The following is a 26516-nucleotide window of genomic DNA, read 5'->3' as shown; positions in this document are numbered from 1 at the left end:
GGAACTGTAATTTTTGGCTGAATTATTGTAATTGACTATCGTATAAGCAGTTAGTCCAGTGTTGATTGGTCTTTTGAAAAGGGGTTGGGCATTAATAGAAAAACGACGAATTGTCAATCGGATGTTTAACAGCATAGAATCAATCACTATTAAGCTTTCAAGAATTAACAGGACTGACTTTTTAAACCACTGTAAAATCTCGTAACTGCCACATTGAATAAATAGTGATTTGTTGGAGGATACTGGACACTAAAGACACAATACGAGTTTTTTCTCGGCATAGTATATAGCTCGCCATAATTTTCACGGGTTTTGGGGTCAAAGAAAGAACCCAGTAATAGCAACATCAGGACTAAATAATGTATAGAATTACGTTGCTGTTTGCCGTGACCATATATGCTTGTTTGGGTTTAGCAAAGGGTTATCGCCCTTCCTATCGAGCCGCAGTTTACGAACATGCTCTTTTTCAACCGACCCACTTCCGCTCAGTCTCCAGGAACCAAGCATTAAGAGATATGAAAAAGAACCTGGATATTTATGCAGAACAAACAAGAATAGCATCTTCTGAGGTAAGTTTAATTTATACAAATGAAATGAAATGGGGATTAACGTCCTGCTGTTCTGCACCGACTGGACTAGAGAAGACGACATACGTCATACGCGGGAATTTTGCCCGAACAGCGGCGCTGCGACCTAATCCTATATCGAATTCCAACTGCCAGGGGTTCTTTTACGTTCTCACTTGCCATGTCCTCTGTCCTGCATCACAAAAAAGTGGGAAGCACGCCAGAAAATCAAGGTGAACTTTCTGGGCCGACACCGGGATCGAACACGTCTTACTAACTGAGCCACCACGGCTCCAAATAGTTTATATTTGAATGTCATTGTGGATATCGTGAGTCCATGAATTTCATTTGTTTATAATCTGAATCGTATTATCTTTCCCCAACAGGACCGTAACTAGCTCCGAGCAACGAGGGGGCGGGAAGTGTTCTCAGGGGTGTTGTAAAATTGACGGACAATGTATATCTATTGTTTTTATGCTCGAAAATGTTTTCACAGGGCGGTAGGGGCAGGGGGGCGAAACTTTTTGCAAAGCCCCTCCCCCGCGCCCTCTAGTTACAGGCCTGTTCCCCTAAAGACCCTTAAATTTAAGAAAATATGAACAAATTTTAAAAACTGGATCTTGTTTAAAGGACTTCTCTTTGAAATTTTGTTTTGAAATCCACTGGAGCCATTTTTTATAAATTCCTCCGACAGTTTAAAGACGAACTCGTTTAGTCGCAAAAATCAGTTTATTTTCCAACTGCAAATTTCCTCGCAGTCCACATCTTAGAAGCGATAGTATGGAATTGCAGACATATTTAGCTTTCCGAAAAGGGTCTGATTGATTAATTCAGCAGTGTATGTATAATGAACTAGAATTTTCAGATCTAATCGGTTTACCTCGGTACTAGTAAGATTAAGGTAGCTCTACCTTCGTGATAATTGTTTAGATATTGTATAGAGCGTAAACCGATCATTGCAAGGATCAGAAAGTGAATATTTTATGCTGTTGTGTTGTTTTTTGTTTTGGTGGGGGGGGGGACTTTTTACTGTATCACTATTTTTACTATTAATTCTAAAATTCTAAATTTCAGAATGTTGATATAATAGTGTTTCCAGAGGATGGTATTTATGGATTGAACTTTAACAGAGACACTATCAAGCCTTATTTGGAGGATATCCCAGATCCAAAAGAATTTATTTGGAACCCCTGCAACCAATCAGAGTATGCCAATGGCGTGGAGGTACAGATAACTTTAAGCTGTATGGCCCGAAATAACGGTATCTACGTCGTAGCAAATATGGGTGATAAAAAGGTTTGTGATGCAGATTCGATTTGCCCGGATGATGGACAACGTCAATACAACACCGACGTGGTATTTGATCCACAGGGGAATTTAGTAGCTCGGTATCACAAGCAACATTTATACTTTGAGGCACAGTTTGATACACCCTCTACGGTCGAAAGGGTCACCTTTGATACTCCTTTTGGGAAATTCGGCATCATGACTTGTTTTGACATTTTGTTTAAATCTCCTGCCGTTGATCTTGTGGAGGATTTGGGAATAAAGAACGTAATTTTCCCAACCGCTTGGATGGACTCCTTGCCACTGTTGTCAGCTATCCAATTTCATTCAGCTTTTGCCAAATTGTTTAAAGTAAATTTACTAGCCGCCAATTTACATTTTCCACTCTTCAATTTCCATGGTAGCGGAATTTATTCTCCACGAAGAACAGAAGCTTACTACTACAATGATGGTCTTTTTAGTCCCGGAAAACTGGTGATAGCAGACGTAAAGTCAAGCCCGACACATTACAGACGACACCAAGTTGTTCCTGATACGCATGGGTTCCGGGGAGGCAACAGTTTAGGGACGTCTCTTGGACATGGACAAGATACAGAGGAAGTGAACGCCCAAAGTAGAAGGAACGAAGGTCATCCCAATACTCTCTCTCGAAATGGAATTATTTCACACCATTTGGCTGAGCAGGCTAGTGACGTCCATCTTAACAATGACCTTGGACCATTGACTCACAGGAGCATCAGAAATCGTATCCATAACCACGCTCATCTTCATAGACTCAATCGGCATATGGTTGAGAAAGGTTGGGCAACCATTATGGCCGATCAAGATAATTATCAGTACCTCCCTTTAACAGAGCCGAAAGCGAAAGTAAAGATCTGCCAAAATGAAGTCTGTTGTTATTTAGATTACCAGAAACAAAATGCGTCAAATGACGAATTGTATGCTTTGGGCGTTTTCGATGGATTACATCAGATTGAAGGACTGGGTTGGTACACTCAAGTTTGTGTTCTCTTAAAATGTGAATTTACCGACATTACTAGTTGTGGGCAACCAACCAAGACCGCTGCTGGACATTTTGAATATTTAAAACTTTGGGGAACCTTCACAACTGAATACGTCTTCCCCGAAGTACTTGTGTCGCATGACGGAAAATTAAGACTTGAACACGAACATTGGAAGTATCTTCATAATCGAATTGAGTTCGTGAATCGGGGAAAGGAAAGACCGCTTTTGTCTGCTACTCTGTATGGACGACACTATGATAGAGACAACTCTACGGTTGCTAATGGTGTTTGAATTGATGTATCGGGTATTAGAAACAATGCATCAGAATAAAAGACCAATCAATGTACTCTTACAAAATAGTTGATCTAAACGGGAGATGCTAATTGTAGGTCGGTTAAGGAGGTTCGGGAATTTCCGGAGTCCACAATGTCCGCTTTATATAAATGAGTTTTTTGGGGAATACTAACACTAACCCTAATCCCTTTCAGGGGGGTAAAGGGTAAATTGGATCCAAGTTCAGTCTTATCAAAAGGGTTAGAGCTAGGGTTAGTATTCCCCAAAATACTCTTTTATATGAAGCAGCCATTGTGCACTCCGGAAATACCCGAACCTCCCCATCCGGATTAGCACCTCCCGATCTAAACAAAATCACCGTTTATTACTGTTGTTCACTCTTGCGTTTTGTATTTTAGTGAAGACCTTTAAAGCCCCAACATGCCAGAATAAATATTATATATACCATTAAAATTATCTTTGCCAACAAAAACATTTTGGACCAATAATTAATTAAACCTATCAGTTCTAACTAAAGTTATGATCATATTAAGTTTACATCGGTTTCTATTGTTTCGTATTAGTCAATATAGTAATAATAATTGTGTTCCTTACAAGCCAGCCCATTCTTTATTGGACCTAGTGTGTTGTTCCTTTAATAAGGTTGGGCCACGGTAGATGAGTTTTTATTTATCTTTTAATTCAATAATAAGATAAGGCCTACATGTTTAATGTAAGCTATTTCTATTGATAATTTATTGTCAAATATCGTTCACCTATTTATTATCATTGAATAATTCTTCGTCTTTTATACCACACCTGTACATTTTATTGATAAATAAAGAAATCATTTTACTGCAACCTTTACAGTCCAAAAGAGGAAGTAGTCGAATGGCGCACTATGACAATTCTGAGTTAATCCACACAGTCCAAATCTAGACATCCCTCAAAAGCGCACCCAAGATATTCGAGTTTTTCCAGGTGAGGCCACAAGAATTCAAAATCGACTCAGTCCAAATCTAGACATTACTCACCAGCGCACCCAATATATTCGAGTTCTTCCAGGTGAGGCCACAAAAATTCAAAGTCGACCCAGTCCAAATCTACACACCACTCACAAGGGCATCCACGACATCCGATTTGTTCCAGGGGAGGCCACAGATGTTCAAAATTCTACAGGTTAAACCGAAGTAGTCAAAAGTCCCTGGTGCCGGAACAAGATTCCATATCCAAAGAAATGTATTTGGTGATAAGTTTCTAGCATACTGAAAAAAAACTGTGGTCTTTTAACCGATTAGGTCAATTGCTTCTCTTCCACTGTTCCAGAGGTTCCCTTTGGAACGGTCACTGAACGGACGACGTCCTCCGACCCTTTATAATAACCCAACACTACATTCAAGTGGAATTTTGCTATTCAAAATCCTAAGAAATCGAGCAGCGGTCGGGGTAAACTTGTATTTTCATATCGCAGCTTATAATAGGGACGGACAGGGCTTCGTCCGTTTCGATATAAAACAAATCTTCCAGTTGATTATGGGATGAACTCTAGACAATATCTTTAAAATTGGGGGAGAGCGCTCTAGTCTTTTGAAATAATCTGAGAGATTTGTTTTCATTGATAGTTCTTTGTTTTATTAAATTCCATTAAAAGAGAAGGCTATGCAACTGCCAACCGCCGATTTGCATTTTCTTTATAAAGGTTTCAAATTTATTTATTTGCTTATGCAAATAAATAAATTTGAAACCTTTATAAAGAAAATAGCCATTTAATACGCCCACATTTAATATGGACGTATATTGTTGTCACTTGCATCCGTGGTCGTCCAATTGTCAATTAAATAGAGTATAGAAACGGGAATTTCTACCACAACAAACATTCAAATTGTCCAAACGGTAGGATTTGAGCTGGGGTATCAAAATTTTTGATCCAAGTAAGCTGTATTTTTTATAATATATCGATTATCTACGATGCCACCCTAGGCTAGCAGGTTGTTGCTACTCTGTTACTGAATTATAAGCCAGCCAAGGACTACTCTGCATCATTAAAACTGGTTTCGGGTACATTTTTCCAAAATATTTAATGAAATGAAATGGAGTTTAACGTCCTACTGTTCTGCTCCGACTGGACTAATGAAGGCGGACATACGCTATGCACTTTGCTACGGCCTACTCTTATATCGAATTCCAAATACCTCGGAATTTCGTCCTATCCGAACGACTAGGCAGCTGTCCTTGTTAGGCCCTTCGTTTGACAAGGGGAAACCACGCCGGAAAATCTCGATGAACTTTCTTGGCCAACACGGAGAAATAACAGGTTCGGTTTTCAAAGCGGCACAAATGTTTATTCATGTTGTTGCGGAACATTCCGGAGCGAAACAATGTTTATTGCTCACGAATGTAACAGAGGCTAAATATATGGGAGTATCCCTTTAATTGGTATAATTAATTTGTCACGTAATGATAGCATGGTCGATTCTTTTAGTAACTACATGTAGTTATCTATTGAAACATTTACGCGTTCTAGTATCAACTTTACTAGTGTGTGTATGATAACTTATCTACAGGTACACTAATACTACTTAATGCAATAGAGACAGCTTTACTAAATATACGTTACTTCATTTGGTTCCAACCAGGTGATATCGCAGACACGGTTCTGTTGGTACATAAATTGTTACGGCCTATTCATATCGAATTCCAACTGCCAAGGGATCTTTTACGTGCACGCCAATGTGAACCTCGGTTTTTCGTCCCATCCGAACAACTATACATCGGTGTGACAAAATATTTTCACCTAAAATATGGACGTATAAAGAGCTAAACTCCTGGGCCCTTTTTCTCGAAATCTTTACTAAAGATAAAATCCATATTTTAGTAGATACTTCAGTTTTGATTGGCTGACCACTAATATCAATCTAATATTATCCAATCAAATTACTAAAATTTCGTGAAACCGGCCCCAGATGGTAGATGGTTATCTCTTTATTCGGTCACTGTCGTCACACCAGCATGTATGCTCTTGTAAGCCCACACCAGTTCCGAGTTTTTTTCAGACTTGCTGGGATTGTTTGGCTAATCATAAGGGGGAGCATAGGCCTAACTATTTACAAATCTGCATATGCCATACAGTGTTCTATGAGGGAAATTTTGCCTGAACAGCGGCACTACGGCCTAATCTTATATCGAGTTCCAACTGTTAAAGGTTCTTTAACATGCATGTGGAACCTCAGTTTATCATCCCATACAAACAACTATACGTTGTTCCTTGCCAGGCCCCCTGTCCTGCACCACTGACGAAGGGGAACAATGCTGGAAAATCCTGATGAACAGAGGCCTTGAACACAGGACCTCCATGTTAGCGAGTCACCATCTTACTCCCATTTACCACATTATCCACACAAGTCTCGCTATCCAGTGTGGACTGCAAGGGAAGACAACTCTGTTTGGGAGATGGCTAATAAATGTGTACTGTTTGCATGTATGTATATATACCGGTACTCCAAATACATTGATGTTTTCGCATTTAACACCTGAAGGCATACAATGATCTTCAATTTAAATAATAATGTTTCTTTTTATCTATTTTTTTTCTTTTTTAATGTATACAAACAATATATAACAAATTAAGCATAAAATAGTATTTCTAAAAATAGCAATATTTACCAACTAAACATAAATAATAAAATAAACTGCACCAATTAACAAATATACACAGTACGACATGTAGCTTGGAAATAATACATGTCACTATTTAACATTGCTCAACTTTTACATTTTTAATTTTTCTAAAAATAAATTTGGAAGTTTCTAGATGCACATGTAAACAATGTAAATAAAAAGAACTGCCTGGGTTCCGTTACAGAGCGCTCGTAATATTTGCGATTTAATGAGTAACCTGAAAAATGGTTAACAGATGATGCAAAATTTTGAAAAAGATTTTTCTTCATCTAATTACTAATAGTCGAGAGCAAGCCAATGACGGAAATGGATCCCAAAAGAGCACTCTTTCTATAAACTGCGCAGAGAGAGTTCATTTATTTTTGCCATGTGGGGAGGTAAATTGTTATATTTTTGATTTTATTACTTTTACACATTTAGTTTTTAAATCTGGATAAAAAAGAGAACTCAACTTGGATCAGCCCTTCTCTCACTTTTAAAAACATGCATTAACTAAACTACATCTATATTGCTACATAATAAATTACCCCAGAAAACTTTAATGAAATTAACATGACTGGCCCATGTGACATAATTTACTGACTTAACAAATTTAATGGCACAAACTGATTTCATTCAAAAGATAAATGACAAATAATAAATAATAATGTATGATGTATAATGAGATGATTTCAATTAACATATTAAATAAATAACTCACATAAATTATCTCATCATCATCCATCTTTATAAAAACAAATATCTTTAATAACAATTTACTCATGATTATAGAAAACTTATATACACTAACCATTTTACACTAACCATTTTATAATGCCAAATATGTTCTAAAAGAAGTGTTACGCGAGTGCTAAATCAGCCTATTAGAGATCTTTTTGTCTCTGGCTTCAAATGTTATATCAATCAATATTTAGACATTTATTCACATGACAAGCTTATAATCTACTCTCTAGGGTATCAGATGGTCAAGATACTAAATGGATTAGAATAGCCGTGCTATTTAATAATTTAACGTTGAAATCAATAATCAAGACTTTGTTAATTATTGTCACATGGTACTTGAGAATCAAGACTATGTTCACATAGACTACATTTTGTCAAAATTTCAAACATTCATAACTTTGCTCAGAATAAAGTAATTTAACAATATTTTCAATATATTCATTTTTCATTATCTATATTTTAACTATGAAAGCAAGAATGGTCAGTTCTTTATTTAAATCTTACATAATACTGAAAATGGGAAGTGAAAGGGCCTTCTTGGTTGTAGAAGACATTTAAATTTTAACCAGAGCTTCTACCCTGTTAGGTTAATACTGCCAGGTGTTAGCTAATTAATGTCCATATAAACTTTGATAGATAAAGAGATAGGAGTTCAATATTAAAGTATAACTATGTAAAACTGAGCATTAAAATGTAAAAGAGTAAATAGCATGCTGTATTGCTGCCAACTAGATATGAAAACTCTTATTGTTACTAATAATATCATAGCCTGATTCCTACCGACATCAATTGTATAGAATTTAGTTTCAATCAAATGATATTCCTGAAAAATCATACACTACTTTTACTGCTTCCATAAAGGTTTCAGTCCAAACGATATCTCCTTTGATCACATTTAAGTGATCATAAGGACACATCATGTTATTCTTTTCGGATGTTCCCATAAAAAAAACAATTGTCTTCATTGTATAATAACAGACTTTGAATTGTCATAAAATACAAAGCAATTTATAGTTTGATCAATCAATACATTCAGACCTTTGTATGATTAAATCAAAATTCACTGGATCTAAAGACAATTACAGTTTAACCAATCATGTTCTCATTCAAAGAGACAGAGAGAGAGAGAGAGAGAGAGAGAGAGAGTTAACCAGGCCATTTCAATAACATTACAATCAACACTCAAAAATATAAATGTAGAGACTAACTATGGTATAGAGTCAATGCAATAAGTCGCATGTGCACAGGGTTCTTTTAGAAGAGGAAGGAAACCAGAGAGAGAGAGATGGGGTTTAACATCCACTCCACACAAACTTGGTCATTTTGTCAATTTTATTTCAATAATTCGCTTGTGCGTAGGAGGAAACCCAAGAATTCAGAGAAAACCCTTGAGGTTGGACAGGTGACCGTACTCCTTGTTATGTACAACCAGGGAAACGAAACCACACCAGTTGATTCAATGACAGACTTTATGATACAGCGCACACATGCTAACCATTCGGCCATCCACCCCCGTTCTTGTTCAGTCATCTTCAATCTAGTAGAATTTACACAAAACACAGATATTTTAGGTGATTGATGACGGCAGGAATCAGGCTTTACCTATATCTGTACTTCTCTATAAATATATACTGACACACAATGAATCCTTTCAATAGAAAAAGATGAAGTATGGACCATAACTCCAAATAAAACTAATCTTCCTACTATCATTAACAATACGATAACACATCATATTAACAAATATTTTGATTAGAAATTATACTAGTTTGAAAATCTTGGTTACATACAAATACAGTTGAATATACATTAATTAAAATTTCAAGCATTTTTGATAAAAAAGTCAAAATCAAACCTAATACCAGCTTCAAAAAGAAATAGGCACAATCTAACATGTCATTTTTATAAAACATATTTATTATTAACCCTTAGAGCGCCGAGTCCCTGAACGTTTTGCAGTCAATACAATGAGTTGCTGAGACAGTTATTGCCTAGATGTCTGACATAAACAAGTATAGAAATCCAGCTTTCTAAGTTTATCTCTAATGTATGCCACAAACAAGTGAGACGTCTCAGGTTCAAAGGGTTAAACTTACAATCAATAATTCTTATTTCTATTTCATGTTTATTAAAATTAAAGCATTCTTCAAAATAAAATTTTAAAATCATAAAATTTCATTCTTTGGTTATTTTCACAAACTTTTTCATTTACTCTAGACTTTTTAAATGCCATATAAAAAATTCTAATTCTAATATTGAATGTCAATGAAGAAAAAAAAGAAAATGCCCTCGTAACAACACTTTCACACTTACATAGACACATAATATATATATAAACAAGTAAACACATTTGTAATCTCATCGTCTCCAGGTCAATCATTGGGGTTTTTTGCTATTGATTTCCATACTGCAAAGGCCTTAAGTCTGGTTAGCAAGTATCTTAAGGGCCCAACAAGCCAGATAGTTCACATATATTCCAATAGTCAAAAAATTATGTATTAATTACCTTAGGTATTCATTTAGTTACGTTTTTTTTTAGGTTTTACAGTAATAATATAACAATTAGTGGCCATTTGTCAGCATAAGATCTGATGAATAGTTGTAAACACATCCAGAGCCACAAACCACAACACTGAAATACATTTATATCAGGTTGCCTACACTTTTATCAGACATTTTTAAAGGGACCATCCCGTAAAGGGACCATCCCGAATTTAACAGAGTCTCAGAAATAAAAGTCTGTGTACGTATGAAATTTAAACACCAAAATATAGAGGAATGGTGTATTTACCTTGTCTCAAAATTTCAGATCAAAATATTGAGTCGTTTGGATGTGAACGTCAAAACTGCTTATCCGGACACGTAACCGTTTTAAGATTTCGGGTCAATTTTTTCGTTGGGTGACCTGATAATCTATTGCCATTCCTTTAGAGGTCTATACAGTGAATGACCCATGTGCTGTACTTGATAATGAAAGGTAAATTTCATCTACATGTTATTTTTATAAAATAAAAGTCTGGTTTTATCCAGACACTGTATAATACAGCTTAGGACACCGAACTCCATTTCCAGATGAAGACTAACAGGTTTAAATTGTTTGAAAATGTATCACGTATATTGAGTTAGTTGCTCGGCCCTAAGGTAGAGGATTTTAAGGTCTTTTAACACAAAATTAAGCAGTTTTATTCTACAAAATATAATCGAGATTGGCCCTCTAAAGATGCTAATCATTATTTGCATTTTTCAGACAATATCCAATTTTTCACATCTTAATCCAGGTTAAAAAGGACACAAATTGATTATTTAAAGTTTAATTGAGAAAACAAAACCAAAATATCTTGATTTCAATCTGATTAAAAAGAGGCCCATCAAAATATTTTAACCAACACATACAGTAGCTATCGTTAGCTTATTTATTATTGCCTTCAGAATATGCTAAATGTTGCCAAATTTTCAATTCATCATATCTTAGAGAATATTGAATGGGCTTGAGCCATTATTGTACTGAATTTGCTTTTAAGCACTAAATATTCACAATATTGTAGTTTACACAGGATCCAAGATCCCTGAAATCATGATTAGTGGCTTAAACCTGTGTCAAAATTATTTACATAATTAAACAGACATTATGCATGAACTAAATCAGCCTATTGCAGGTCTTTCTTTAGACCTTAAATGTTATATAAATTATTAATTGGACAATAACTAACTTACGAAGACCATAATCAACTGTCGATGCCATCAAATGGCTTAGATATTTAGTAGATTTGAATATGTTTTGTGGTTGATGAAATAACCGTAAAAATGGATAATCTAGACTTTGTTTATTATCGAAACAATGGTAGCAATGACAATCAAGGCTAAAGTGTTAACATACCGATAACTAGGCTCAGAGGAAAGTAATTTCAACAAATTGCTTGTTCATTATCTATTTTTTTTTTAACCATTATACCGAGAACTGTCAGCTCTTTACCTAATGCCCCTTTAAGATTGAAACTAGAAGAACTACTGATTCTCAACTGGTGATCCACCAAGAATTGGCCAAATATAAGTTCAACATGATGTATGTGGAATGTGGTCTTAGCTGTACATCAATATAATAAGTAACAAAACTGATTTTAAACCCAGCACCCCAAAGAGACAGGATTTCTGAACGACATACAAAAACAAGATTTCAATTATTCACACACAAACACAAACAACTTCATAGTCAACAACTTAAAAAGCTATAATAAGAAAATAAAATATATCTCTTGAAAACATGAAATTCGGCTGACTAGCTTTGTAAACTGGCGGGCGTGATATTTCTAGGAATTAAAGATATGGCAGCCATTAACTTGTCTGCTAACCAGACAGGAAGTAATGGATATAAAGTTATTAATAGTTCAGCACCTGCACCACATGGGTATCTTTCACGTGGTCGTTTGGACAATAAGCTACTACGCATACAGCGTATAACAGGTGTAAGATCTCTTGAAAATCGTGGAGTACCATCTATAATGTGTGAACATATCTGATCCAGATACTCTCTTCCGTACGTATCTTTTGTCGCCTCATCTAAAGTATCCCAGACCTCCTCTTTACGACTTCTGATCACATGCTCCTGCATGTTGCCTGAAAAATAAAAAATATTATTTTTTTTTAAATAGAAACAGGTAAAAAGGGGACAGTACTTGGGATGGAGTTTTTCAGATTTGCCCTCCTGGAAAAAAGAGTGTCCAACATTTTATCAATATTTATTAAATGACAAAAACTGCTACAAAACACTAAGTATAACAACCATAGAATTCATTCAAAGCAATGTTTTCACAATGGTTCTATCAGTTTTATCAACAGTTTTATCAAGTTAATGATATAGACTTATCAAGTTAATAATACAGACTTTGCCAGACAACAAATAGATGCCCACTAGCAATGTTTCGAAGGGTGTGTATATCAAGATTTCTGGGTCAGAGGAAATATATATATGATACATAAAATTGATGGTCGACCATGAATTTCAATACAATTCTGACAAAAATTCTGACAAAAATTCTGACGAAAAGAAGTAAATGAGTGAGTCCAAATTTCAATAAAGTTTATGCTTTGAACTGGCTGAACAATACCAGTAATATTGAAAAAAAAAATCGCAAACTCTCATAAAAGGAGAGCGTTTTAGTGCCAGGGAGAGTAACTCTGTGAAATATTGTCTGCAAATACTGAACAAAACCAACAAGATTTTAAAAAAGACATCTAAAAATATGGAATGTTTACAAGAGATGTGAATGAACAGGCAGAGGGGGTACTCCCGCATAATATACACTTAAAAAAAAGTAGGGGATATTCAGAAACAATACAAAACTGCGGAAATGCACTGCTGTTTTTATTAGAGGTAACCAGTGTAGGCCTATTTTAATAACAGGCCAATTGCCTACACTTGAACATAAACAGTTCATATGGGCGGCTTATCTAACGGCCCCATTTCACTCGCAAAGAGATACACTGTCAAATGTGAAAATGGACGTTTTTGATCTTTGTCTTAATAATGAGTAATTGCTCCACCAATCCTCAGACATCCAGCAATTCATCGTGGCATGCTCCTAATCAACCGTCCAATCACGATTTGGGGCAATCTGACACACTCCTATTGCAGTGCCACTGCCAATTCTTGCAGTGCTTTCGGTTGACGTTGACGAACACGTCTCCCGATCAAATTAAACGTAACACACTAAAGCAAAGATACGCTAAACAGTAAATCTCATGCAAGAACTGATAGGAAAACAAACATGGATAGGATAAACCAGCAAGCGCAGTTTTCATTAACCCTTCCTTGAAGTGTCAAATTTGACAATGAACCCCTCACACATGTATGGTGCTATTGCGTGTCGCACATACAGCTCAGTGGTTCTGTTGGGGCGATAAGTTCTTCATCTGTGAACATACTCTCAAAGAATGTCAAGTGTCCATGACAATTTATCATATCACAACCTGCATAGGTATTTGCATTTCAATATCCCCTACCTTTTTGCATTTCAATATCCCCTACCTTTTTTGAAGAGTACATAATAAAATAAGACTTTATAAATTAAAAGCAGTAATACTTAATTAAACCTAACATGGAAGAAAGCTGGGGTTGGAGTACTTGTTCTCCATAAAATCTTCATTAACCCATTAAGTGCATAGGTCGTTATATAACGTCCTGGACAACTGCCACTCACTGTGTGTAGGGCGTAATATAACGCCTGGAGGTATTTTCCCCAACCTATTCTTAGAACATAGTTCGTCACTTGTGGGAATTCCCCCGCGATCGCAGAATGTGTAGGACGTTATATTACGTCCTGGACAACTTCCACTCACTGTGTGTAGGGCGTAATATAACGCCTTGGAGGTATTTTCCCCAACCTATTCTTAGAACATAGTACATAGTTCTTCGTCACTAAGTCAAATTAATTACACAATAGGGAGTAGCTAACGTTTCAAAACGTCACGCTTAACGGGTTAAAATCAAAGAAATATGTTGATGGAGTAGTTGTTATACATAGCACTTTGTCTAATAAAATAAAGTTGTATTTACCAGTATAAAAACCTGTTGGTTCTATTAGAGCTACTTGAACTCCCCATTTTCTCATCTCTTGTCGTAGAGTATCTGTATAAGCTACAAGAGCATGTTTCGACATAGAATATGCACCATTACCTTCTAATGTTACACGACCTAAAATATAAATGTTAAACATACATTATGCAAGAGCTAAATCTGCCTATTGCAGGTCTTTCTTTAAGCCTGAAATGTTATATAAACTATTAATTAGACATTTATTAACATGAAAAGACCTTGATCAACTCTCGATGCCATCTTATGTGTCAGATTTTCTTTGAATTTGAATCCAATTTGCTGCTCAATGCTCATTGATGATTTAATCCAATCCAAAAATGGATAATCAAGACTATGTTTTTTTTATCAACCGACTTTAGTAATGATGATCGAGACTAGGTCTAAAATTCAAACCCAATATCTCGGTTCAGACTGGAGCAATTTGACTGAAATTTTCAGCATATTCCCTTTACATTATCTAGTTTTTAACTATTATAGCGAAATCTGACAGCTCTTTATCTAATCTTCCATAATGTATCTTTAATTAATAAGATGAGACAATCGGTATAAGCTTTATACCCTGGAAACAATTGGTCCGTGAATTTTAAATTGCAGATTTTACTGTCTAAAACAGATGGACAAGGGAGGTAACTATCATAAGTTATAAAATTTATATGATCATACATCAATGCATTGTTGTTAATGCACAGCTGTGACAGCAAGATCTCTAATCACATGTTCGAATATATATTCTATCTCCACTGTCAAATCTATCTGGCATCTGAAGGGAGGGAAATGAAATGGGGTTTAGCCGAGTCAAGATGATTTACAACCCTCCCATTTATTTTGAGATGTGTGTTATGAAAACTGGGCCGTCAATGGTAAAAATATGGCACTGTCTCCAATCAGAAACAATAGTAATATAGCCTAGTAATATTATTACATATTATAGCTTAGAGAAGTATAAATAGTATCTTGTAACAGGGAGATGAAGATGGAAGAGATAGAAATGGGGCATTTCTGCCTCTTCTTTCATTTCCAACCGTCAAAACATGAACTCCAGCTTTTTTGTCCCATGCAAACAACTATGCAACATTTATTGCCAGCCTCGACATATGGAAATATAGCTTGATGAAGGGATCTAAGGACATCCCAATATGTTCTGTATTCTAAGACTGGGATTATGAAAATCACATTACCATACTTGGTGTTTGCTAAATATGGATGCACCTAATAAAAACATCATCCAAAGTACAATAAATACTTACCCAATAGACTAGAAACATTTATAATTCTACCCTTTGATGCTCGTATCATGGGTAAACAAGCTTTCGTTATACGGACAGCTCCAAATAGATTAACATCCATTACACGGCGCATAAGTTTCTCGGATGTCATCTCCAGCTCGGAACAATACCATACACCAGCATTATTTACTAACCCCCACAGACCTACGCGAAGAATGTAAAATGGCAGTCAATACAGAATACTATATAAGATATTTTGAACATTATGTGATCAGCTCCGGCTAAATGAGTTACATGGGTCAAAATATCAAAATGAAATAAAATGGGGTTTGATGTCCTACTGTTCTGCTCTGACTGGGCTAATGGAGACGGGCATACGCCATACAGTGTGCTATGAGGGAAATTTTGTCCGGGCAGCGACAGTATGGCTTACTCTTATATCGAATTCCAACTGCCAAGGGATCTTTTACGTGCACGCCAATGTATACATGGGACCTCGTTTTTTTTTGTCCCATCCTAACAACTAGACAGCTGTCCTTGCCAGGCCCTCCTTCCTGCACTACTGACAAGGGATAACCACGTCGGAAAATCCCAGTGAACTTTCTCGTCCAATGCAGGGAATGAACACAGGTCCTCCGGGCTAGCAAGCCAGTGTCTTACCCACCTAGCTGCTGTTGTTCCCTATCAAAACACAACTATGCACCAATGTAAAAGCTGTATCTAAGAACCTCAAAATTTGTATGTGCAATAAGCATTTATAGTAGAAAATGGCCAATATATCTAATTTTAAAGTTGATATACACACACTAATATTGATTTAAGGAAACATCATGCAAGATCTATAGAAGGAGCTGGACAATCTTGCTATGATAATTCAAAAATAGATAATGAAAAATAAAAATGAATATGTTGAAAATTTCAGTCACAATACTTTATTCTGAGTGAAGTTATCAATGTTTGATGTTTTGACAAGAAATAACCATAAATTGTCTCCAGTGATTGTGACAATTGCTGATCATTGGCAAACAGAATCCCACAGTTCATACATGTGCCATGATAAACAACAAAGTCTTAATTGTAAATCCTTTTATCTTCTCCGGTGTGTTTTCCCCTTGTCAGCTATGCAGGACATGAGGCCTGACAAGGACAGCTGTCTAGTCATTCGAATGAGACGAAAAACTGAGGTCCCGTGTACACATTGGTGTGCACGTAAAAGATCCCTTGACAGTTGGAATTCGATATAAGAATAGGCCGTAGTGCCGCTGTCCGGGCAAAATTTCTCTCATAGCACACTGTATGGTGTATGGACGTCTTCATTAGCCCAGTTCGGAGCAAAACAGGAGGACGTTAAATCCCATTTCATTTCATTTTCATTTCCTTTTATCGTCAATCACTATGTGTAATGTCATGCCTTGCCAGAAATTTTCGGCTTCATCGGCCATATTAGTGTGCAGATATGGCAGACATCGTCTAATCCACTCAATATCTAAACCATCCAAAGTAACATTTGAAGCAAAAAAAAAAAAATGCCCAGCAATATCCAAATTTAGCTCTCCATGATGCCACTTAGGTCAGAAATAAACAATATAAACAAGGGAAGTAACTCTATATAAGTTGACAGTCATTTTTTTTTTATATACAATGATTTTAATATATATTGCAAAATATCACAACTTACATTTTTCACAAGTTTCAATCTGAAAGGTTTTATACATGTATATTATATATTATAACTAGAAGGGTTTAATTACTATTAGAAACTACGACATGTTATATAAATATTGTAAACTACAAACCCTCTGTAGAGACTTGTTGTTGTATATATTCTACTGCTAATTCTACTTCTTTATTATTTGTTAAATCTAACTGTAAAAATGTTACTCTGAAATACATACAAATATCTAACCTGGGTATCACTGCAACAAAATCTGTTAAATTAACATTTCAGTTTTAACTCTAAAGTGTAGTAATATCAGACTTTTTTGTTGTGTTTGTTTTCTTCATGATTGTAATATAAAACTACAGGTTAATGGTTTCTTCAGCTTTATTATTAACTGCTTGCAAGGCTTCTATGTTCGACATTCTGAATAAAGCCTAAATGATAGCCGCTAGGAATATCAGGTTGAGTTCTGCTCAATTTCACTCAACACCCTCTTCTATAACCCCCTTATTTCTGCACATTATAGACTGACCTTGGTGTTAATTTCCTCCTCAAATATGGAATAAACACCCTATTCTCCCTAGACCACGGGGGAGAATATTACCTTATTTGGTCATAAACAGATAGAATTTGATGGATATTTTGACAATGGTTAGGATTTTACCAAAATATCACTGTTTTTTATATATAAACATGTTGTCCGCTTTTATTAGTACGTGGGATTTGACTTCATAGAAAGAGTGAGCCAACAATTAGTCAAAGACACAATATGGTCTTAAGGACCAAAGTCTTACAAAAGTGGCATATTGGCAATTTGTAGGCATAATAGTTTTTCATTCGCCATGATTTGATGTTCAAAATTTTAGACAAGCTGTGTAAACCCACCCAAAAAATGTTTTGGTTTTCATGTACAATGAACGCTCTGGCAAAATATCTGCAGGAGAACTTCACAAAACAAAACCTTTTAGATCTAGTGAATGGATCAGGGAATCCACCACAAGTATTCATTGATCTGTATGGTCCTGAACATGTAGTTATAACAGTAATTGGAAGCCTGTATTACAGATTATGAGTTCAGTCTAAGATTGTTTTTAATATGACAGTGCTTGAAACTACTTAAATTTGTTTTCTTGGTTTAAATGACAATTCCTCCTTTAAGATCAAAATTATTGACAGCTTTTGTACATTTTTTCTGAGAAGGAATTATTACTGACGAGTTGGAACAGTGTTTGAAAGATCAAAGCTGTACTCCTGAGCAGTGAAGGCCTTTTAAAAGTATATCATGTATTTATTATATTTACTTACCTTTCAGAGCATTTATTTTTTAATTTTATGGCACCAGGGCCATCTTTAACTAAACAACCAGCAAACACTCTCATACCTATACTATCTAATTTCTTTACTAATGCATGACCAAATCCTGTATCACAACCTGCAATTATAAATGTATATGATATTCAATCTACATGTAAATGTTCTGAAACATTGTTAAAGGAGAAGTCCCACTGTCACAGATAGTGAGCAAACCGTCTAATTGGCAGAAGTAAGCTTTTATAAGGGGGCGGGGCAGGGAGGGAGAAGGACCTAGACGAAATCTTATCGTTATGTCATCCAGTGCAAAGGTTCTTAAAACTAAAGCTAAATGCATTGGATTACATGTATATTTGTGGGGGGTAGACAATATAGATATCAGTATGTTTGTAGCAATCTGGAGACAAAATTTATCAGTAAACCTATATAAATACAACTATAAGAATAATGTTATAATAATAATAAACATTTGTGTACGCTTACTCTACATGTATGATTAAAGTACAGTAATTCAGAAGAAGTGACTCAATTGAAACCCATTTCCATACATTTAACATAATTGTATGACTCATATTAATACACATCCCAGTATACCCGAGCAATATGTGCTCTGCATGGGTAGCACGTTACATCATGTTAATCATTCAACAGACAGCATTGTTCCATGTGATTAAAAGTACTTCCATTGAATTCATTCAATCGAGTCAATCAGAACTCAATCCTAGGCTACTGTCCATTTAATCTAATTATCTAATTTCATGGCTCATTAGGCACATTATTCTTATCAATCTACAATTCAAATGGTTGGTCAAAATTCATGTATATAACTTGACATCTTTGTAACAGGACTTCAATTATGTTTCGCATACATGTATCTTTCGTGAATAAAATGGCCATTTTACGATTACAAATTGTAGTCACCCATGTGTTATATTTATAAGAGCAATGCAGATCTCATATATTACTTTACTCCAGGTTTTTAGACGCATACACATATATGTATAAGCAGGACAGTTTATACTACCAGCCAATAGTACCATACAATATGGGATGTATAACGGCCATAAACCATAATGGCCAAAATTTTCTTCAAAACACCATAATTTGGTACATACAATACCGATACTATTAATTAAATACTACCAACCTCACAATGTCTAAAGCTTTACCTTTAAACAGAACTAGAACGGAACCACTAACTTCGCTGTTAGTGTTTGCTTCCCTTACTAACCTATTCTGTTTACTAATCCGAAATATCTGACCTCTGTCATATGTCTGATAGTTTCTTTGTGACATAACTTATAAAGTTTGATAGTTCAGGCGCTCAAACCGGTAAACCCTTCAGTCAACTACATGTACATGTATATATGAAGGCCTACTACAAATTAACCTAGACTAGCTATTTCAAAATTTGTTTTACCTGTTATGAGAACCGCTTTATTTCCAACTGGAAGATGACTGGCAGGTAAAATGGAATAAATAAACAAACAACCAACAGCAAAACAGGTTAGACCCCATGGACCTTTCACCAAAAATTGGCATAACGGCTCGCCTAGAAACAGCACAACCAAACTCAAAACAGACCGAAATCCAAACCGAAATTCATTCGTAAGAAATTTGGAAAGGACAGCCATGCCGAAAAGTACAGTGACGCTAGAGTACAATACTGAATAGAATATAATATCGTCTGGGGATAAATTCGTATCCACCTCCATCTTATAAATGAGATTGCACCTGCGTTTTCACTCTTATTTATCGATAAAATCTTTTTTAGATTGATTCAGTCGGCACATTTCCTAAACAGACCGCCATGTTTAATTAAAGATAACCAGAATTTCCGTTACAATCAACACGATTGGTGGACATTTTGTTGACAAATATTAGAGACAACGTGATTGGTTTGTGACCGTGAATCCTGGGATATATTATTAAACATGGCTGCGCCCATTAAGTACACCGCGGTGGGCCTTTTCCTGGCGATAATCGCTGATTTATCAGGATTAGTTCACGTAAGTTTATCACCAAGAGGTGACAGGAAAAATAAGGATCAGGTGGTCCAAACTTATTTCTCACTGCTGAATCGTCTGATCTAGAAACAGCACCTGGGCATACTGATAGCCTACATGTATATGTGACGTCTCCTTCGTTCAATTCATTATTTATACTGCTTATTTAATAAGTTCACCACTCCGAACGACTATACCGATACGTTTGCCTTGGCAGGCCCTGCACCACTGGCAAGGGGGAACCATGCTGGGAAATCCCAATGAACTTTCATGGTCAACGCAGGGACAAATACCACAACGTACTGCCTCATTATTGTGAACAACTAACACAGTCACAGTGTGAGTGTCAGTGGTTGAATTATACAAAATAAAAATAAAAAAGAGTTTATTTGCGGAATTAGCAACATTTCACATTAAACTGGAAATATCTATTTATTATAAGTACTGATAGCGTCTGAAAAAAACGCTAGCCAAATATTACCAAATAGGCTATCTCCCAATTTGAACCCAATACTACAAAATACATACAGTACATGTACTACCTTATTATTAATATCCCAAACTGACAGAATTCTTCAATATCAATGAGTTAATTCCTATAAAAAGTGCAAACCTTTGAACTGTCTATATATATAGTATGGCTGATAATGGAACAGCTAAACATTGAATAAATAATTTATTTCCACCCCCCCCCCCCAAAAAAAAAGTATTATTCAAATAATTGTACTTTTTTCTCATTTTTTGGTAGTATTGACCCATTGTTTTATAGATTGATTTTGGTCTTTAAATTGGTCTTTTTCCTGGAGAGATAAGAAGCAAAATTTTATCCTGTTTTCCTGAAGAACAAAAATTCAAATTGGTGTGACTTAAGGCTTTGTTGTGTTGAAAATATAAAGATTGCCACATGAATGTGATTACCTTGTTTATAATGGCCTCATTTCCATACAGTATTCCATTCTCTTTCCATGCCACATATCTCTGTCAGGATTGGTAGTGATTAGAGCTTATTATTATGGACAAGAATAACTTTATTAGGAGCAGAACAGTAGGACGTTAAACTCCATTTCATTTCATTTCATTTCATTTCTTTTACTGATGTGCATTTACTAATCCCATTATTAGGCAGTGACATAGCTGCATTGACGACTGGTTCATTAGTTATTTTATGCTATGATGAAAAATGTAGGCATTCATATTCTCATTAAGTGAGATCTATAATGCACTTACTGGTACCCTTGTTTTTCTACATGTTATTATTTTTTTTATATTTTTAGCTTGATGATGAATTTGAAGGATCAAGAACATTAACTCTAGAACACTCTTTTACATTAGGTATATATATATTACAATACATTTAATAACGTGTAAAGAGAGCAATAGATCAATGTACAATATGGCTTCTATCAGATGTCTTTGTTTATAGTTGTTTAGCTCAATTGGGTTGTAGCTATGTATTAAAATAGATTGGGGAAAGTAATTATGCTTGGGTCGTAACAACTTTCAATCAATTGTTTTTGATGGTCGGATATGAACAGGATATACGACCAGAATGTGGCCCATATTATATACTGGTGCCATTGGCTATTAAAATATTTTCTTTATAGCTGCCATTTACTTGTCATACCGAAAATGGCATCAAGGTCCTGAACTTTTAAACATTAATTGTCAGACAGAGTCACATGGCTTAATCTTAAGCCACTCTCTCCAACAATCCTGAAAAATTAAGAAAAGTCTTTGACACATATGTATAGGTTTAAAGTTTGGGCCTTGATTTCAAAGACACCCCTGTTCTATGTTAAGACATGCAAAAATGGCATGTATTGTCAACTATATGGATATTTTTCATGGAACTTTTTAAAGCAACAAGAATAGTTATATTTTAAATTTAGAAGACTCTCCTCGTTCTAGTGCAGTTGTCATGGTAATTCTAAGTATAACTCTTTAGATTCCATATTATCATAAACCATGTTCTGCGGTGGCATTTGATAATTTTGCTAAAATTTTTGTTGTGACATGGTGTACACAATGCACGGTAGGGTGCCATGTTAAAATAGGCTGTGGAGACCCTATATTGTATGTACATGTACATGTATTTTTCAGATGGTAATGCTGTATTTAGTAAGAGAGGTACAGTTGTCATCCGATCTTTAAAGGGTAATAAAGCTCATTTTACTCCAGCTTCAGATTTTACAAGAGAGGATATCAATTTATTAAAGGTATGTTGTAATTTTGATCAGTGGCATACATAGCATGGGCAGGGCTATTAAGAAGTGTTGCCCTGGGAGCAAAATTTCTAAAGAAAGAAAGGAAATTGTTATAATAGATATTTAAAAATGTTGAACCTTCCCCTGCACATGCTTGGGGGTATAAGAGGTTCAATCCTGGCCCGATGGAAATGAGTCGGGGAGTGCTAACAGGGTTGGGGGCCGAATACTTGCCTCATTTCAGGCACTGGCAGCCCACATTAAATAGGAGATCCACTGAAAAAGTTAGGCAAAATAGAACAAAATAGTTTGTTCTAAACATGTAACAGTTAAGAAAAGTTGGAACCTCACAGTCGTCTTACCAGAACAATTAAGTATTATTGACATTTGTGTTCATTGGAGGTTTCAAATATTGTACCTTTTATGCTGTCATACATGGAACATGATAGCTTGGGAAGTGGTCCGAGAACCGCCATTGTTACTGCTTATTCAAGTTATCTCCCTTTAATCTCCTGTAGAATAAAATGCTCCACTTTCATTAATACTTCAGTTTTGCCAATACGGTTATGTTGACCTTTATAATTACAATTCTCAACGTAAGAAGATCCTGATCCTCTTCCAATTTTCCGCTTATAATCGGTAAATAATTCACAGAGGATCAACCAATAATGCACAAAACATAAAGGGTGTAGTAGTATTCAGTTGTACTGTACATTTGTACTTGTAGTGGTCATATTTTCAATTGACCATACTTGTTTCGTGAAACTGTTCAGTTTTGGAAAGCTTATATAACAGATTTAGAAAATGAACAAGGCAAATTATTAAAGGACTTGGCAATAATAAATTTGTTTTTCATTCATATAAATTCAATTTATTTTTGGGCTTTATCTTGTGGCGTTTGTAGCCTACAGTTTAGGTATTGTTTCTAATAAAGATTTACCAGTATATCTCCCGTACAGATAGACTTCCACAGACTAAATCTTTCAGAAAATGTATTTTTAACATGTCCTGTGGCCTATTGAAATATAGGATTCAATTGAAATGATCAATTTATCGTCTTGTTTTCAAATTTGTAGATAGAAAAATCTATTATGTCAATATATTTATCTCTCTCTGTTTGTTTATTATTTGATATTAGTTGATTTCAGTGAATTTATATCCGTACATATTTCATAGGGGACAAAAACAGACCAAAGTCCATTATTTAATAACGAATACTAAAAAAATCAGTTCAAATAACCGTAGGAACTATTTTAAAATAAATATTTGGGAGAGCACATTTCAGTATAGAAATTACATGTATGTATTTTCTGAAAGCTAGTGATTTCTTTCTATGTGGTGGAATAAACAAAAGCTTAGTGTTAGCCAAACCCATCAAACTTTAGATAAATACTTTTACAGTAGCAGTTTTTCTGTATAAAAATTTAAATATTTTAACAATTTGCCAGGCAGAGCTGACATACAGCTGTTATGTAGAATTTTGGTTTTGAATATTTCAGAAAACATCATCACAGAAAGGTTTATATCAGTTACGAGTTCCTGTTAAAGAAGGAAGTCAACAATATGTTTCTACATTCATTCCAGCGGTATGTATCCAAATATTTATTGAAAGTTAACGCTGTGACCTGTGTATCGTTTAATCTAGCCCTAATTTCTTTCACACTCGTTCAGTATCAAATCTTTGTTCAAAAATAACGTCCTAATTAAATAGCTAAATCTGCCTAATGCAGATCTTTTGTTTGGCAGCAAATGTTAAATGAATCATTTATTAGACATTTATTCACATGCCAAACCAATAATCTACGCTCTAGTCCATCAGATGATTTTGATTTTCAATGGATTTTAACATTGTTGCTAGATAAAGCGTCATTAGGTAAGATTAGATAAAGAGCTGACAGTTCTCGCTATAATAGTTAAAAAAGAGATATTGAAAAGAGAATATGTCGAAAATTGCGGTCAGATTACTTCACTCTGAGCCAACCTATCGGCGATGCAATTATAGCCTAGCCTCGATTGTCATTACTACGGGTGTCACAATAATAAACATCTCAAAGTCTCAATTGTCCATTTTTACAGTAACAGCATCTACCACAAAACGTATTTAAATCTACTTAATATCACAGACTAATGATGGCATCGAGAGTTCATTATGGTCTTGATAAGTTAAAGGACAATATTGGTGCCAGTCATTATCACATATGTGATAAAACTGGTTAAACACATACCAAATATCATTTTATCACAGAGATCATTGCTACGATAGAGGCGTAATCAATGCTTCAACGATCGGGAATGACGAAAGCAAATAGAAAACACGAGTTATCCCTCTATATAACTGATTGAAGTGACGGGTGATAACAGGTACATGGGCGAATTTCTGCCCACTAATAATTCCTCGAAGACCAAAAGTTGTTATATGAGACTGTAAGAGTATATCTGGCAATTCAAAAAAGTAATTGAATTTCATTAGATAAGAGAACACGAATAAAATAGAAACAGTCTGTACATTCACGCGTGTTTATTCATTCTATCCTTATAAAAACATGGTAATGCACGGCCTTTTTCTATTTTTCTTTCATGTTCTCTTATCTAGTAACAGTCAATTTAATTTTTTTAATGAATTGTCAGATATCCTTTCACAGTCTCACACAACAACTTTTGGTCTTCGAAGGAATTATTAGAGGGCAGAAATTCGCCCATGTACCTGTTATCATCCGTCACTTCAATCAGTTATATAGAGGGATAACTCGTGTTTTCCTTTTGCGTTCGTCACTTCCGATTGCTGAAACATTGATTCCACAGCTATCGTAGCAATGATCTCTGTGATAAAATAACATTTGGAATGTGTTTAACCAGTTCTATCACATATATGATAATGACTGGCACCAATATTGTCCTTTAATTAATGTCTCAGAATGAAATAATTTGACTGAAATTTTCAGCATATTCTCTTTTCATTATCTATTTTATAACTAGTATATTGAGAACTGTCAGCTCTTTATACCTTACATACATGTAATGCATCTTTAAAAATCAATTGGTTTGTTTATGGTTTGGGAAATTAAACGCTTGTAAATTGGATGCTTGTAATCAATATTAAATAATCATCTTTAAACAGGACACAACTATAAATTAGATGATTTTGGATAATTTAAGACTGATGTTTTACAAAATTTCAAGATTTAATATTTAATGAATGTTAAATTTAGTCTAGGGCTTAATACGCAAGATTGAACCATTTTAAAACTTTCACTGCTAAGGATAGGATTTCTTTCTTCATTTTAAGTCCTTAATTTTATTTTTCCCCCATCATAAAGAATATCATACTTTTAATTAAAGATAGGTTTTCCGGTTGTACTAAATGACCTAATTAACTTGAAGGGAACCTGTCTTTAAAAGTTTATTTCTTTTTTATTTACAGTGCGCATTATATGAATCAAGTCTTAATGATCAGCTGACCATTAACTTTGACCAATCAGGTGAAGTTCTGGGTTTATCTATCGTCACTACACCAGGTATTTGTGTGGGTTTGAACGTGCCAGTCTCAAATTTTTCCGACTGGAAAACAACAGTTGAAGTGATGCAGACTGTTTCTGGTCCAGTGTAAGTTAAATTTACTGTAGATGATTTAACTTGATTTAATTACACCTCTGAGATGAAATGGAATGGGGTTTAACATCTTACTGTTCTGCTCCGACTACGCTAATAAAGACAGGTGTATGCCATGCTACGGCCTATTCTTATATCGAATTTAAACTGCGAAGGGATCTTTTATGTGCACCCCAATGTGACCATGGCACCTTGGTTTGTCGTCCCATCCAAATTACTAGATAGTTGTCCTTGTCAGGCCCTCTATTCAGCTTAATAATTCTCTGATCACTGTTTACAGGCATTCACTTACATAATTACTAATTCTCATGTTATCTAAATGTATGTAAACTTTACTGTTGTATGTTCATTTAAATGCAGTGCCGGTAATTAATTG

The 26516-nt window shown here is 35.1% G+C and overlaps 3 protein-coding genes across 3 annotated transcripts in view; 2 read left to right on the top strand and 1 right to left on the bottom strand.

The window, feature by feature from the left end:
- Window positions 1-359: 359 nt before the first annotated feature.
- On the top strand, window positions 360-3228 carry LOC126824406 (pantetheinase). Its single transcript, XM_050553629.2, has 3 exons — window positions 360-569; window positions 1641-1962; window positions 2851-3228. The coding sequence occupies exons 1-3, from the start codon at window positions 360-362 to the stop codon at window positions 3147-3149; spliced, it is 831 nt and encodes a 276-aa protein (XP_050409586.1). The 3' UTR covers window positions 3150-3228.
- A 3485-nt stretch (window positions 3229-6713) lies between these two features.
- LOC126824003 (retinol dehydrogenase 7) lies at window positions 6714-20139 on the bottom strand. Its single transcript, XM_050553084.2, has 6 exons — window positions 19742-20139; window positions 18316-18442; window positions 17147-17232; window positions 15372-15554; window positions 14086-14223; window positions 6714-12146 (listed from the first exon to the last, which is right to left on the bottom strand). Exons 1-6 carry the CDS (start codon window positions 20034-20036, stop codon window positions 11809-11811), a joined length of 1167 nt encoding a protein of 388 aa, XP_050409041.1. The 5' UTR covers window positions 20037-20139; the 3' UTR covers window positions 6714-11808.
- Window positions 20140-20244: 105 nt separating this feature from the next.
- LOC126823555 (ER membrane protein complex subunit 10) overlaps window positions 20245-26516 on the top strand; it is a 42759-nt gene continuing 36487 nt past the window's right edge. Inside the window, exons 1-5 of the mRNA XM_050552462.2 lie at window positions 20245-20330; window positions 21602-21659; window positions 22428-22543; window positions 24031-24117; window positions 25953-26134. Of these exons, the coding sequence (XP_050408419.1) occupies window positions 20256-20330; window positions 21602-21659; window positions 22428-22543; window positions 24031-24117; window positions 25953-26134 (518 nt within the window). The 5' untranslated portion in view covers window positions 20245-20255. The remainder of the gene's footprint in view (window positions 20331-21601; window positions 21660-22427; window positions 22544-24030; window positions 24118-25952; window positions 26135-26516) is intronic.

Source organism: Patella vulgata, chromosome 6, assembly GCF_932274485.2.
Source record: "Patella vulgata chromosome 6, xgPatVulg1.2, whole genome shotgun sequence".
In the NCBI taxonomy this organism is placed as follows: domain Eukaryota; kingdom Metazoa; phylum Mollusca; class Gastropoda; family Patellidae; genus Patella; species Patella vulgata.
The sequence above is the reverse complement of the archived record's forward strand: the minus strand, read 5'-3'. Positions and strand labels throughout refer to the sequence as shown.

Bases quoted from the DNA above. Each gene is read 5' to 3' on its own strand.
- LOC126824406 (XM_050553629.2), top strand. From the start codon at position 360: ATGTATAGAATTACGTTGCTGTTTGCCGTGACCATATATGCTTGTTTG. The intron at 570-1,640 runs GTAAGTTTAATT...TCTAAATTTCAG, and splicing joins CAAGAATAGCATCTTCTGAG to AATGTTGATATAATAGTGTT. The intron at 1,963-2,850 runs AGCAACATTTAT...GTTGGTACACTC, and splicing joins TTTAGTAGCTCGGTATCACA to AAGTTTGTGTTCTCTTAAAA.
- LOC126824003 (XM_050553084.2), bottom strand. From the start codon at position 20,036: ATGGAGGTGGATACGAATTTATCCCCAGACGATATTATATTCTATTCA. The intron at 15,555-17,146 runs GTTTGTAGTTTA...TTCTTCGCGTAG, and splicing joins ACAACAAGTCTCTACAGAGG to GTCTGTGGGGGTTAGTAAAT. The intron at 12,147-14,085 runs GTAAATACAACT...TTTATTTTTCAG, and splicing joins ACCAACAGGTTTTTATACTG to GCAACATGCAGGAGCATGTG.